The sequence below is a fragment of the Acanthaster planci genome, linkage group LG04, assembly GCF_054643075.1.
Source record: "Acanthaster planci isolate LZ-2023a linkage group LG04, COTS_SCS, whole genome shotgun sequence".
NCBI classification, from domain to species: Eukaryota; Metazoa; Echinodermata; class Asteroidea; order Valvatida; family Acanthasteridae; genus Acanthaster; species Acanthaster planci.
Window position 1 is genome coordinate 13,889,390 of NC_141780.1, and position 15,417 is coordinate 13,904,806.

General features: G+C 41.3%; 1 protein-coding gene across 1 annotated transcript; it reads right to left on the minus strand.

Annotated features, from left to right (window-relative positions):
* Positions 1-1,508: 1,508 nt before the first annotated feature.
* On the minus strand, positions 1,509-5,637 carry LOC110985643 (kappa-type opioid receptor-like). The gene has a single exon (XM_022246818.2). The coding sequence runs from the start codon at positions 4,029-4,031 to the stop codon at positions 3,027-3,029; it is 1,005 nt and encodes a 334-aa protein (XP_022102510.2). The 5' UTR covers positions 4,032-5,637; the 3' UTR covers positions 1,509-3,026.
* Positions 5,638-15,417: the final 9,780 nt, after the last annotated feature.

Genomic DNA, 15,417 nt, shown 5'->3' on the forward strand with positions numbered 1-15,417 from the left:
ACTGGTTCACCATGAGATTTAGTCCAGTCCCTTATCACTTGTATTGACATTTATTGTAACCTTTATTGACACCAGAATCAATTACCTAATCACGATTACCTAATTCCACGAAACGATCGTCCCCTAAGGTATAGTCCACCGTTCGTTAACGGATATCCCCCTTGCGTTTGGATAGCCGCTCATTTTTACGTAAGGTTAAATGGGGTAGGCCAGGTTAATTCCATCTCTGATCAGTTTTCCCTCCACAATACCAATAAAAAAAACTGAAATTTTTTTTTCAGTTTTTCATACAACACTCTTTTTTAACAATGTAGCAAGTGTTTTTTAGAAACTTTTCTTTAAAGATTTCCTTGACAGATGGGTGCATTTACTGGATACTTTACGTAAATTAGTGCGTCTGGAACGGCTTCTCTTGTCATACACCTATTTGCCATGAGAATGTACTACCGTATGAGTATTTATGTATCGGTACGATATATTTCAAGAAACATCCTGTTGTCTCAATAAAGGATATCTTTGTTTAAACTAGGCCTTTTCCCACTGATTGTACATCTCGATAATATGAGATATTGCTTTTTCACCAAGAAAATGTCAACATTGTAAATGATATTTTTGAGGCAAATGCCCAATTGCCTCAAAAATATCATTTACAATGTTGACATTTATCTTTCTTTTTTCAACGTGTTTCTTTGGAATTGCGCGCTTCAAAGCGCTGGAACATTTAAACTGCATTTTCTTGGGTGATACCCTTCTGCCAGGAGGTGACCGCCCCTGTCTGGGAGTTGGGCGACGAGTTAATGCTGTTGGTTCCGGCAATAGATAGGAAATGTGCCTGTATGTGTCAATCTTAACAAAAATCTGCCAAAATTAATGCCTTCAAGTCCTTTGAATAGGGCTTTTATACAACTTCAGGATGAAGATGTTTCACATTAAAGACTATCTAGATTTGACTAAATAACAGTCCGACTTGTTTGGTATATAACGAGTCAGCCGAGTCCAGGTGAAAATCAGTCACGTTGACTTTTGCGAGTCAGAATGTAGAGCTTGAAAATCTACACTGAATGAAAATCTTAGACTAGTGGAATCTAGAAGATGAGCGCGTAATTCCAGACTAACTATCCACCTTGAGCTGAAGCGCACATTATGGTACTAAGTTTTCCAACCTGGCTCTTGCACGCCTTCGGCGAGTAAGCGAAGACCACACTTTCCAGGCTGCATCCGAATCTCTTCTCTAGAGCTAGATCTAGGTCTTCGATCCGCCGGAAATGCGTGGAGACGCGTAGACAATAGACCTAGACATAACTCTGGAAGCCCGTTTCAGACACGGCCTTAAGTCAGCGTACTCCGCGTCAAACGCGCATAAACTTGCGCGCCTATGCGGTTAATGCATACCAAAGGACTGTGAATTTCATTTCAAAAAACGCCCTCTTTTGCACCTGCACGGAGTGCATTGCATTCCTACAGTTCTGAACAGCAAGATACACTGCTTCATTTTTAGATATTTTTTTTACTGAGTGCTCTTTTAATTAATCAAGGGTACAGATTTGAAGGGCAGTTTTCGCGAAAAACTCTAATATGGTATATTGACATCAGTGTACGCTTATACAGTTAATATAAGGTGAGCAAATTTCTACTAATCCCAAAATATAAATATCCCTATTTCCCCCAAGTGCCAAGTTGACATGTTTCATCAACAAAATAAACATTTCTCTGTTACTAATATTGTTCTGTCGAGGTCATTCACTTCCTTGATAAAAATATTTTTATTTGCCTGTAATACAAGGTTCAAATGAGAAATGCTTCAAGGCAAAGCGATGAGCTCCAATTCATTAAACAACTCCTTATTTGCTCACAATCATGTTTATAAAGCTCTATACATGTTTTCAGCAACGGCTAACTCAAGTGAACATGCAAAATGTAAACGGTATCATTGAAGAAATTTCTCAAATAAGGGTGTAGGCAATCCACCGTGTAGGGGGCCTTTTTGCTGTATTTTTTGGGGGAAACAGGCGACTGGAGGAAGTGCTATTCACCAACTGCGCTGCGTGCGGGTGGAACTTGCTTGTTTGGCTTGAAGATTTGAAAGTGTTTGTTAAGTATTAATATCAGTCAATCAAGATGGTTGTTTTTGTGAGGCAAGGAATGCCCTGATCAGTCAGAAATTCCTCATGTTGTTTACTGACATCTGCTCATATGCAAATTGCTGTGAGTCGGCCCTGTTTTTTGTAAACCTCGTATAAACTTGCAATTTACTCATCTGTGACAATATCTTACCGGCGCGCTGCACTGTGGATCGTCGAGATTCCAACAAAATCCCTTATCAAGACTTTCCATGTAAAACATTCAGCTCTACATTCAGAGTTTAATGTCTTGATATTGAAACAAAGACAGATCAGCAATCTTTAATCCTTTGAACTTGGGAGTAGCTTGCACAGAACATTTGCCTGCAAACGTCTTCCCATTCGTGTGTGAAGGTTGTGGTTCTTGTTTTACACTCTAGCAGCCAAAATAATATCTCTAAAAGAACGTTAAGTAGGAATAGCAGATGTATAAAGTAGAACAGGACCATTTGAAGCTTCGCACTGAAGACCAAAGGTGAAAGTAACTGAAACGTTTACAAGCTATTGTTTATACTGTGTGATTTATTGAAGGAGTTCGGTATACTGTAGTTCCATCTGCAATCCGAAATAATCAATCATAGAACTGTTTGGGACGTCCGGGCAGTGTGAACTTAGATCATCTGCTACTTGTCTTGAGTTGAGTATCTTATCCTGTTTGAGACGTCCGGGCAGTGTGAAATTAGATCATCTGCTACTTGTCTTGAGTTGAGTATCTTATCCTGTTTGAGACGTCCGGGCAGTGTGAACTTAGATCACCTGCTACTTGTCTTGAGTTGTGTATTTTATCCTGTTTAGGACGTCCGGGAAGTGTGAAATTAGATCATCTGCTACTTGTCTTGAGTTGAGTATCTTATCCTGTTTTCTGATTATCACCCCTACGATTTGTACACTGTCCCATATGTCCCTTTAGGATTGAACATCAGTAGTTTGGCTTCGAAGTGACATGGCATGAGACGAGTCAGGGTTGCGTCTTCCAATCCCAAACATGTCTCGCAGAGCGTTGCGAAACTGGCGATACTGGAAAGCATAGATGACCGGGTTGACGCAGCAATTGGTAGCCACCATAGCCACAGACAATAGATAGTACCACTTGTCGTGTATAACCAGCCATCCTACGTTGAACATGAGGAACATGAACTGGTTTGGGGTCCAGCAGACCATGAACGTGATGAATACAATCAGAAGCGTTTTGAAGATGTTGTGTCTGGCCTGCAGTAACGACCCCGTCATACCCGAAGCTGACTGACAAGCGACGCAGCCGTTCAATCTTGAAGGAGCAGAGTTGGCAGCCACCGATAACGAGCCCAGCCTTGCAGCTCTACGCTTCAGCTCCACGCTGATTCTGATGTACGCAAAGAGCATCACCAACGCAGGTACCAAGTACTGCAGGATGGCCGTCAGGATCCCTATGACATGGGAGCTGGGGATATCCCTGACAACACATCTGCCGCCTGGGAACTCGAAGATCAAAGCAGTATACGTCTTGATGGCAATCCCAAGGAGCCAGCAGCCAGCAAAGATCAGACCGACTTTAAGCCAGGGACGCGTGGCGAAGGCGGCGTGGTACTTAGACTGGTGGACGATGGCGAAGTACCGTTCCATGGTCAACGACAGCAAGTTGAACGTTGATATGGTAAACAAGAGAAAGAGCATGTAGTTACTGCTCCACATCGTGCAGATGAAGAAACCCAGACGACTGTCGGGCAGGGGGTCAGGCAGTGGAACTTCACTCTGCAGGAGAATTAGTGTAGAGCCAAGGAAATCCACCACAGCTTGGTGGAAAATGAAGGCATTGGTGCGAGTCTGCATCGCCGAGACTTTACAGATGACGACACAGACCAGACCGTTGCCCAAGATTCCTGCGATTCCCACAATTGTCTTGTAGATTCGTAAAATCAGTATCTGCTCCATGGCTTCAATCACCAGCAGTCAGTGTATATTGATTGAGTTGTCGAGCTCTCCCTTCCTGAACTGTATGCCTCGTTGTATGCAATAGAGAGGACTGCTTAGGGTTCCCTTATCAGCATTTCTGCCCGGCATTTATTGTGCAATACAGAGAGACAGAGATATTGCATCCCCGGACCAACGCCATATGCAAATGATGTCGACATTTCCAATGCATCTTGGGATTATAAACAGCAATTATGCACAACGAACAGTTGAATTCTTTTAGCATAAGTTTCGAACACTGAAGTATGAAGTAATATGCTAAATCACTGAATTATTTCATACAGCGTTTCTATATATGCATTTGTGTGTTCTATTAATAACCAATTTTTCAATCATGTAGTCAAAAATAGTGCACTGTAACACAAAATGCAACGTGCTCGAGGTGATTTGAGGATCTGGTACATGACTGCATGACTTTTCTGAAAGTTTTCTCACAAATAGTGCTTTTAATGAGCAAATTTCAAATTCCAAAAAAAGGAAGTGTCTTTCTGAAAAAAAAGGCAATGCGTTCTCGATCGTAATAGAAAACATGGAGATATTGAAATGTATTGAAAAGTGTAGTTTTACCAGAAAGGAAGTAAAACACGGAGCAAAAAATTCATTGTTGAGAAGCCCTGGGGGCTGCCCATGAAGTACACGCGCATAAGATGTTGATATTGAAAGCCGCCTTCCCCCAGTCTTTGGCCAAGAAGGGAGAATTCGATAGCGGACGTGATCGAGCATGTGCCGCGCGAGCCGATTTCTATTGCGCCCTCACTTGACTTCATCCAATCGACGGCTTGCGCGGCTTGTGCTCGGATCGAGTCCGCTATCGAGTTCTGCCGTCTTGGCCGAAAACTACCTCCCCCCATAAGATAGCATTATGTAGAGGTTCCATCCATTCCTACGCACATGATTACAATCATGTCTCTTTGGCTTATTAGGCTGGTGTCGCTAGTACTGGTAAGATCTGGATGTCGGGGGGGGGGTAATGCACAGTAACGTTTTTCAAATGAATTTCACACCATTTTACTAATATCCGAGGTCCGAATATCTTCTATACCCAAAGTTTATCGATAATAGCTTTGGGAGTGTCATGGCCTGTTGTCACGTGTTAGTATGATCAGTTCTTCTATTACACAACTTATTTACAGCACCGTTGGTTATTGCATGTTAAGAGCACATACATTGATAATTAAGTGGGCGACTGCATGATAATTTTCGATGTACATGTATTTATTCAAGTTTACCTGTTGGACACCCATTAGGACAAATCTCGCTCGAAAGAACCAAATTCGTTACAGTGTAGCTTCAATGAATTTTCAGTAGACATATATTTTCTTCAATTTTGTATTCATCTTCGCTTTATAAAACTCTTTTACATTCGTATTCGGTTAAATTCATTGAAAAGTGCACTTTTTAACAGTCAAAGTTATCCCTGCTTTTCTGGAAAACTGAGGGCGCTGTTGCTGTAAAAATTATCTAGGGAAGACAAAGTTCGGTGCAAAAGCTTTCCTGTCAAAATTGTGTGCCCAGAATTTACAAAATAGCAACGAATTGGCCAGGAAGAAAAAACTGAGTTTAGCAAAATGTTAAAAAAACACTGGAATTTTTGGATACCAACCAATGTAACATAGAGGCTTTCTCCTCGGATGACATCACAGTTTGCTCATATGGAAATATCTTTAGCGTAAAAACAAAAAAGACATAAAACTACCTTTGGAAATTGCGAAACAAAATTTAAAATCAGGTTAAATGAGACACAAAGGTGCTTTTTTAAGGTGTGATTTAAAACGAATGGATTACAGCTTCCCTGAGAGACTGATAGAAGGGAATGTCGATTTAAGATAATCAACTAAAAGCCCATGACTAAATACTGTCAATTGCGTTATTTTGTGCTATGGACTCTGGGGATTGCGGGCGTTGACGTAAATCGCAGAAAACATCGGCAATAGAAATTTGGGGGGGGGGGCTGACACCTTACTAAGGAGTGCTGTTCATGATACAAATGAACGTTTTTATCGGGCAATGGATATTTAGCTGTCGCTGGCGCCACGGCAACTCCAGCTATAAACGATACTTTGCCGGGTACATGCGTAGTAACTGTTTTGGGGGACTTGGCAAATCTTATACTGGTCATAGTCGTTGTGACTTCATATCCAAGGGGTAGGAATCAGACCCTTTTACAATTTCGGGCTTTTTTTTCCTTTAAAAATCCTCCAGAGCCGCGAATCATAGAAAGAAAACGTAGCACTTTGTAACTAAATGCTGGGGTAAATTAAAAAATAATAAAACTTATTTTTATCAAAGAGGACACGATTTATATCTAGCCGGCCAAAATACTGTTTAGCCTAGTTGAATTTGCGGGCGACGGCTTAGCCACTTTATTTTTTACAATACTTACACCTTTCATCAAACAACGTGTTTATAGCTCTTTTTGTATCAAAGCCATAGTGCTCGGATTTTTAATCAGATTCTGAATATTCCTACTGAATCACCATTGGTCTGGTTGGGTCTGGTCTGGAAATTGAATTCGGCCCTTTAAGTAGTTCGATGTGATAGGACTGCTGTATGCGGTTTTTTATTGGGCTGATACATTCAGTACGAAGCTATATTACGGACATGGTGAAAACAAAAATGTCGTATGTAAAACTTGTATCTCGTAGGTTGGACAAAAAAGTCGAACGTACGAGATATAAGTCGTACGTACGCGATATAATTCGTACATACGATACAAAAGTCGTGTGTACGAGATAACACCCCCCACTTTTCAAATTTCATGGCCGTGCAGGCCACACATCCATCTTTCCCCATCCGCCCCCCCCCTTTCCAGCACGAATTCTCGCCACTGACCCAATCCCAATAGTTATGAAACTGGATCCTGCTAAAATCTTTGTTCATGACCATATTCCTCCGGCAGACAAGGTTTTGAAAATCAACTTACTACTGAAATAATCTCACAGTACTTTTAAATCGACATCGCTCTTACCGATATTCGCACTGACAGAAAGCACCGGTCGACGGAAATACTGTGCATATCAAATTGCTCATAAGAGCAAGGCACTTTGGAGGAAAAGAAACTGGTGTATTTGCAGATTAGGTTACTTATTCAGACAAGTCATTTTTATGTTTTTGATATTCTTGTTTCTGTTTCTCATTCCAACAGACTCCGCATCTTGTTTCCGTAACACAATATATTCATAGCTATTTGAACAGCGTGTTCCTAGAAGAACATGGTCAACGCTGGAGCCGAAGTTATTGATTTTTGTGTGCTAATCGCAGACTCTATTCTCACATTATCGTTCAGAACTATTTCTTCTGGTACACTTTCGAATTGTCAAGCTATTTGCCTGCCTGTAGACTGTGGCTGTTTGTGACTAGTTTAAGGTAGTTGTATAGCATGTAATTATTATAGCAAATTGCCAAACGAAAAAGTCAGAAATGGTTTTGATCATTGAATGATGGGGGTTGATTGACGGGGTGTCGTCAGAACCATTATTCCTGATGGGTGGATTCAAGGAGGGGGTGAGGCGAGTTACCTCTGCAGAACAGCTCCTTAAATGGTAGCACAAATACTCCAATTGTGAAATTCAGAAAACCGGTAATGACAGTCAGTCTAGAGATACTGCAGCGAAACTCACCCAGCATCAAAAGTTGACTTCGGTCTTTAGGTTGTAAACTAAGTTTAGCCTCATGTACACCCTAGATACGTCAGAGTCTCATTGAACTCATTTGAATCTGTGTAATGCGAGCATATTTACAGAATACTAAAACCAACAATTCTACGGAAAAAGGCCACTGGAGCTTCAAAATACAGCAACGACCAGTATTGCCGTTAACTTTACATGTATTATCAAATTCATTCATAATGCGTCAATGTGCATAGATTAGGTGTCAAAGGTTAGCCATAACAAAACAAACCAATGAATACTTGTACTTTACTGTATGCACAGGGTATGTACGTGTTTGCTCAGAGAGACGACTGAGGGTGGACCCCTACAGGTAAATTCCATAGACACCAGTGATATAGACACCAGTCAAATCCATCCATCCATCCATCCATCCATCCATCCATCCACCCATCCACCCCCCCCCCCACCCACCCACCCATCCATCCATCCATCCATCCATCCATCCATCCATCCATTCATTCATTCATACACAGTAACCCATTCAGCTGTAATTATATTGCAAGGGGCCGTGTTTTATTTATATTATTATTATCAAATTAGATGATAAGATTTAATATGTGAAATTATTAAAATCAACCACGAAGGTTAAGACTGCCCACAACTTTCCACTGCCAGCGCACGACATCCACTGCGAGCCTATCAGCTTGCGATAAAGTAGCGCGCTAATAAATTATTCATGACTGGCCACATTTATAAACGAGTTCCTTACAGTTTATTATTGAAGTGTAGAACTGTCATTGAAGTTAAAAAAAAATCCCTCATCCCAACCTTAACGTCATTTGTAAAATATTAAGGGTGAAAGATTATGCTAGTGAGATAATTGATAAATATGAAATCATATGGTGGATTGCCTCCCCGCAAAAAAAAACTGGATCGACTCATGCATTTTGTGTACTCAGAAATACAGCAAACGTCATGCTTTCTCACATTATTTCCATTTTATGTGAAGAATCAACATGTAATGTTTATTGTGAGCTTTTTAAAATTCTTATTAGAGAATTTGGAGGACTAAACTGAGCCGTATAAACGTTTTAATGTGAAGTAATTTTATTATTATTTTATCACTGTAATTATTTCATTAATTACAATGTCGATGTGATTTCCCAACACGAAGGACGCAGAGACTGTCATGTCACGTTTGTGGTTTTACAAGCTTTTTTGTCCCCAGATCTAGGCTTCATGTAGTTTTCTAATAAGAATTTCAAACCAGAACTACAGAAAACAAACTAATCGCTACACCCGATTTCTCAACTTCTTCGTTGTTAATATCCACGTTTATTTCAATCTCGTTGAAAATTTCCCAAGACAAACTAATTGAGGCAGTAACAAAAAAGACTGCTACGAGATAGATAAATCAAAGATTCCCAAATACATGAGAAAATGGGAGAGCAATGGTAAACTACATATACTTGTAATCCATGTATGGCCCAAAACCAGTATATCGCAAGGGAATGTTGGTGTAAACAGCCGAGGCCTCTATTACCATGCCAGGACAAAGGCAAAACCAAACCAACAGCAAAAGTCGTATCAACAAAAATGAAAACAATTTATGTCAAAAATAAATGTTGCTGGTCTGTACATATGTGCTGTGGCGTGTAGTCAAGGGATGCCCACCGGCAGAAAGCAATGTTCTAGAGAAATACGAAACATTGAAATTCGGGTCTTCAGTGGGAGTAAATATCAGGACGGCAAATAAATAACTAAATAATGCCAGAGGGGAGGATAGTGAATATTGTGTGGCAAATAATATTCCCAAATAGATTAGTATCAAATATTAGCATCTCTGTAGCCCCATTCTGTATAACTAACCTTAAACAGGTAAAATTTCCATATTACAGTAGTCAAATATAATCCCGGCCATACTTGGGTCCATCTGTATCCTCAGCAGATATCGCTGAGCCAACTGTGCCAAGCTTTCCATACTCAGATGACATCAACACAATTTCATACTCGGAAGATTTCTTCCATATGAAATTCAGGCAGCTTGTTCTTCTCCTGTCACTACTAGGCACCGTCTAGCCGTCCTGGGGGTTATTTGCAACACCTCTTTCGTCCGGCCTTTGGCAGTATTTTTTCAGGAATCGATACCCGATTTGAAGTCTCACCGTTCGAGCACACTGAAAAATAACATGAGTAGGCAAGGGGTTCTCGGGCAAATATTGATGCTGGTAGCCAACATTCGAAACTTAAATGCACTCGAATATCTAACTTGGCGGGAAGACTGACAGCCTATAAAAGGCTATAATAACTTCTCCGGTTGGCCATTGAAACCGTCAGCTCTAGCCTCTTGCATCACGGCGACGATTCCTCATTGTTTTTAACTCATGCGTGTTTACTTGCTGGATTTCGGTTTGATATGTTGAACGAAGATAACTATTTCAACGGGCCCGATCGTATACACCTTTTGCAATTAATCTGTCTCTTTTTTCCATGGTCAGTGTATATTAACTGGTTTGTCCGTCGATCAATCCGTGGTTCGGTTGGTAAATAGCGTAACAAAGGTCAAATTTCCCAGGAGGCACGATATTTTTTCAAGGGGCACTAACTAAAACAAATATGATTTTGACTGATTCTTGTTCTTTCCGTCCCAGTTTGCATACTGTAAGTACTTTACACTGCAGTCTATAGGACTGCATAAGCATGTACCTCCATCGTAATTCTTAACTTGACGCGCAATCTTTCCGCATTGAGTAATGAAGGCATTTCTCGCTTAAACGCAAGACATTTGGGGTTAAATTGAGATTTGTTTTATTCCATAGGGAACACGGTGGTTATGCCAGAGGCGACTCCAGCCAATATTTTTGGCAACGCGATGGGTTAATAGCTGGACTCGACTCGGGACACCGAAAGCAGATGACTCAAGCGACTCGAGTCCCTCATCAGAAGACCTGGTTTGAGTGAAACTTGATAAGACTCAAGTCCGAAAAACTCAACGAAATTTCTTTGCCCCAATTTTTTTTTCAATAGCTTACAGTGCCGGCTTATAAATGTTCGTCATGTCATGTGCTGTTGTCATCAAGAGAAAGATGTGCTGTTACCACATAGGTAACCCGTAGGTAAATTTTACATTTGTTTTTGGTCATCCTGTTATATTTAAATTTTTGTGACACCAATTGACTCGAGCTAAATACCTGATTCGACTTGACTCGCGTCACTACGATACAATGACTGGACTCGAGTCACCACGTTTTAATCACTCCACTGGAATCGAGTCACAAAATTTGTGACTGGTCGCAGCACTACGGTTATGTGACCCGAGCTTATTAATGACATCCTTGAAAGTGCAGGTCTGCGTAGCTGTGATCTATAGTGCACACCCTTGACACACTTGCTAATTTTTTAGAAATATCGTGATCGGTAAAACTTTAAAACTCCATCAAACCCGGACAGTTATGCATGCAAGTTTAACCTTTTTGTCGCATCTGAAAACTTTCCGCCTAAATCGGCTTGGACATGGATCGCGGTTGGTCGTTCTTGAAGGCTGCACGTATGAGCTAGAAATCTGTGGCCGTTGACATGGCCCTCCTGGTGTGAAGGCTGTATTCGGCAGCAAAGAGGTTATTCGCCCGCTCGAGTCCGGAACAGTGGCCCATATCGACTTTCATTCTGTCCCCCGTGAGCCGTATCAGGTGGGTAGGTTTATCGTAAGACGTCTCCTAGCATCGATGTACATAGCCGGAGAAAAAACAACTAATGGAATGCATCCCCGATTGCAGGAAGCTTGGTTAACTTCCCTCATCGAGCAGAAAATGTGCGCATAACAAAGAAGTACAGCTTACCGGACAAGTTAAATTATTCAAACTGTAGGATAACTGATTTTTAAAGTAGTTTTCCTAGGAGAAAAATATCGAAGACTTAGAATAATGTCAAGCTGCAACGTCAAACCCCCTTTTACTCCCGAGCCAGAAAGGTAGAACGCGCAGTGATACCGGTATCTCGAGACCTTCAGGGAAATTTGGGAAGAAAACTAGTGTTTTAATACTCCTTTCCCAGAATAGTTTTTCTCAAAATCTGAACAATTTGGATGGCCTCTCCTGAGCTTCGCATACGATATTAATCACAGACCAATATCAGTGCCTTAGAACATCTCCCGTTTCGTCCAGGGCATAAACTTACAATACGATTTGCGCTGAAGGAGGGTAATTTTAATACGGCCTTGTAGTCTCGTTTCGTTTCAAAGCGCAATCGGGTTACATTCCAAGCAATGGGGAATCACTCAAAGATTCCTAATTTACCGGTAGGTCGAGTGTAAGTGATTGAGAAAATGTCTCGCGCTTGGGTCTTATGCCCCGTCCATTTGCAAATGGGAGGCAATTGTATCGTGCCTTACTAACCTCTTCAAAAGCTCTGAATCTTCCGATCGTGTCCACTTGTCCCTCATTGATGGGCCATTCATCAAGGCACGGTATCACCATCAGTTACGCTTCCCTTAAGCCTCCTTAACGGTGGTCTCTGGATTTTTCAATTACTAGAAAATATCGGGGAGGTGCAGTTGGCAGGAGAATCTTGTCAACACAATTTTGGTAGTTTGCATTGGAGTCGCGTCCTTCGTGTTCGACTCGCAAATATACCGTAACCAAATAATCCAGGCCGGTGTATCTGATATATTTTGGTATATACTCTCTCTTTTTTTTAATTTTATTTAATTTGAAGGGAATATCTCGAGAGTCGTGTCTCGTGTTGCTCGCGCACTTGAGAATCTCCAAATTTAATTACTAGCTCTGTGATCGGTTTTAATAGTAAACCTCATCATCGGGCAATGTCGAAAAGTAAGAGGAGCAGCTCCTGGGATCAAGAGTGGTGTTTTCTCGGCGTTTGCCGTTCAGGATCATCGATGTTGCATTGCAATTGGACTGTTTCTGAAAATGGTAACTGCGAGCACGGATGAAGTCACACTTGTGACTACATTTTTCGAAAACGGATAGAAAGGGATCCATTTCTTTGTGAGGAATGTTGCAAATAACTGACATTAGACGTTAACTATATGTTTGTAAACTATTTTTGTTAAGGTAAGAAAGGATATTGGAAGGTGTTCCTTTTGGGTATTTTGGCAACAGAATGGACGAAGCCTTGTTCCTAATCCTCGTGCCGCTCTATTTATCACCTTCAACGGAGAAAATTTGCCTGATCGTTTGACAAAACTGTTTTCATGAAATAAGTTGCCATCCTTGTTTCAACGGCTCTCCAGGACTTTACCGTCGAAAGTTTTCTCAGCGTCTTGACGGGTGATGTCCATCTCGCAATTAAAATTCAAGCCGGTTTTAAGATTTCACACCCCCCTGCATCGGGGATCCTCATAAGTGATCAAGTTGGGTGTCATGCCGTGTGACAGTTACACGTCATGCCCGACCGACAATAAATGCTGAGGAATTCTGCATTTCATAGGCCTCCATCACCTCATCTCAGGCAGCTATTTTGCTTCTCGCCTGGTGTTGATGCCTGCAGAAAACTGCATATGATCCAAGCGGATTACAAACTAATATACCGAGACCCCTGGGTTGGAGGTGTGAAGAGTTGGCAACGAGCTGCCTTCGTGGTAGCATCAAGATTAGTTTCTTGCAGTGTTTCGAGCACGATTCGCGGGAATAGCCCCCATGTGCAATGCAACACTAAGAGTGGGCGCCTCATCTAGGCGAGATTAGTGGCGATCGTTAAAGTCACGCCACAACCGCTCACACTGTGTTTAAACCCCATACTGCTGGCTCCTCAATGAGGAGCCAGACCACTGTCAACGCTTCGAGTAAAAAATGAGAACCACATCACCCCTTCAGTGGGGAGATCTTAATCTCACAACCTCCAATTGGTATTCAAAATGGTAACTGAAATCTTATCGACCCGACGGCTTGAAATTAATAATGCAGTACTCAAACTACATATAAGTGAAGTGGATGAGTAGAAAGCATAATAAAAGGAGGCATATCTTTCCCGAACACACAAAACAGTAGTAGGGGAGCACTACAGCTTCCTGACGAAGTGGAAAAATTATAATATACTCCTTCAAAAAAAATAAATAAATGAAGTGTTTCCTCTGAAAAAAATGTTTAGACTTCAGGAAAGGTTTTCAGTTCTCAATTTGTGCCCTCATGTCTTAACCTTAAGTCTCCAAGGTCTAAGATCCAGCAACTATAATTAGAAGCTATTATTATACAGAAGTGCCTCACTCGCGCTCAGGCGGTACGCTTGAGGGAAACTTCTTGGACTCTTAGCTTGCTGCGACTTGTTAATGTGCGCTTGTGAAGTTAAAAGAGGTCGTGTAAAACAAACACATTACTTCAGCCCCTGAAATTGCACCTTTGTGATTAGCCTTATTATCAATATCTATAGGCTATTTGGAGCCGTTTTATATTTTGTGCTAATGCAAAATTGCCTATCCATGAACAGAGCTTTGAGGTCATCTCAGGCTCTGAACTTTGCTGGATTTTGTTTTATATTTTGCAACTGTAAATTTACATTTCCTTGCCAATTTATTATTAAGAATAAAAAAGCAATAAGCAAGTAAGAAACATTTTCTCAAAAAACGTCTTCAAAGAGCAAATTTGGAGTTCAATATTTGAATGTAAAACATGTCAACTTAAAAGTGTCTTTACATCACAACGGTTCTTTCGTTCTTCCGGAAAGAGTGCACATGTTTATCGTTTAAAAAGGGCTCTTATACACTCAACTTCGAGAGAATTTCAAATTATTTCATACTCCGAAGAAGAGTATAAAAAGTGAGTCCAAGAGAAATTGACTCCATGTTTTCTCAAGAGGACGCAGGTGAGTGTAGTGCCCACCATTGAGCGCCACTTTACATGGCGGGAATCAATGGCCGCATGCCTCCGCAGTCGTCTGTTCGGATTCGTATAGGCCGAGGCTATAACATCTTACCCCTTGGGCTTCGTTAATGACCGCAGGACACTCCTACATAACCAAGAGAATTCCACTAAGATTGAAACCCTTGCAACTAGATATGTCAGTGCAGAGCGTGACACAGAGATATGACTCAGAAACTCCAATGTGGGTCGAAAATGCATGGGTAACTTCAATTTTTCATGTCGTAAATAAAATTTCAAAACTGTGTCGAGTGATTTCGATTCTAGAGAAGGAATAGTTGGCTTTCTGGACAGGAAAGTCACAGAATTTTTCAACAGCCTTTTTGCCACACACAGCCATACGGGGCGTTAAGGGGCTCAAACCTATTTAGGCTACAAAAATATATTAGTGAAGAAGTAACCATCTAAATATCATTGTTTCACGTAAACCCACTCTTTAACTTAACGTCCATCCGACCCTGCCTCCCCCCTAAAAGATATGCCCCCTGCTTATATGGATTCGGCATTACACAGTTTGGGATATAAGTTGTTTTCATCTATTGGACATTAGCTAAAAGTGTACATTTTCCCTGGGAAAAGCCGAGTTTTAAAATGAAACCACTGTTAAAATCACCGAACGACAGCACTCATTGACGTGGCGGTCCAAGATTTTCTGCTGCCGCCGGTACCATTTCGAAAGAACGTTGACCCTGGATGCAACTTCTGACAGAAGACAATGACCCATTTCAGATAATGTGTTGTCATCCATTTTTCCCCATAGGTGGCAGGATGTAGCGCGGGGGTTCAATTAGCCTTTTGAAATCGTGGCGGGTATCACATGTGGCGTAAAGGCCACTTCAGCACTTCCGTTAGGCACTAGATGAA

Coding starts and splice junctions, on each gene's coding strand:
- LOC110985643 (XM_022246818.2), bottom strand. CDS start 4,031: ATGGAGCAGATACTGATTTTACGAATCTACAAGACAATTGTGGGAATC.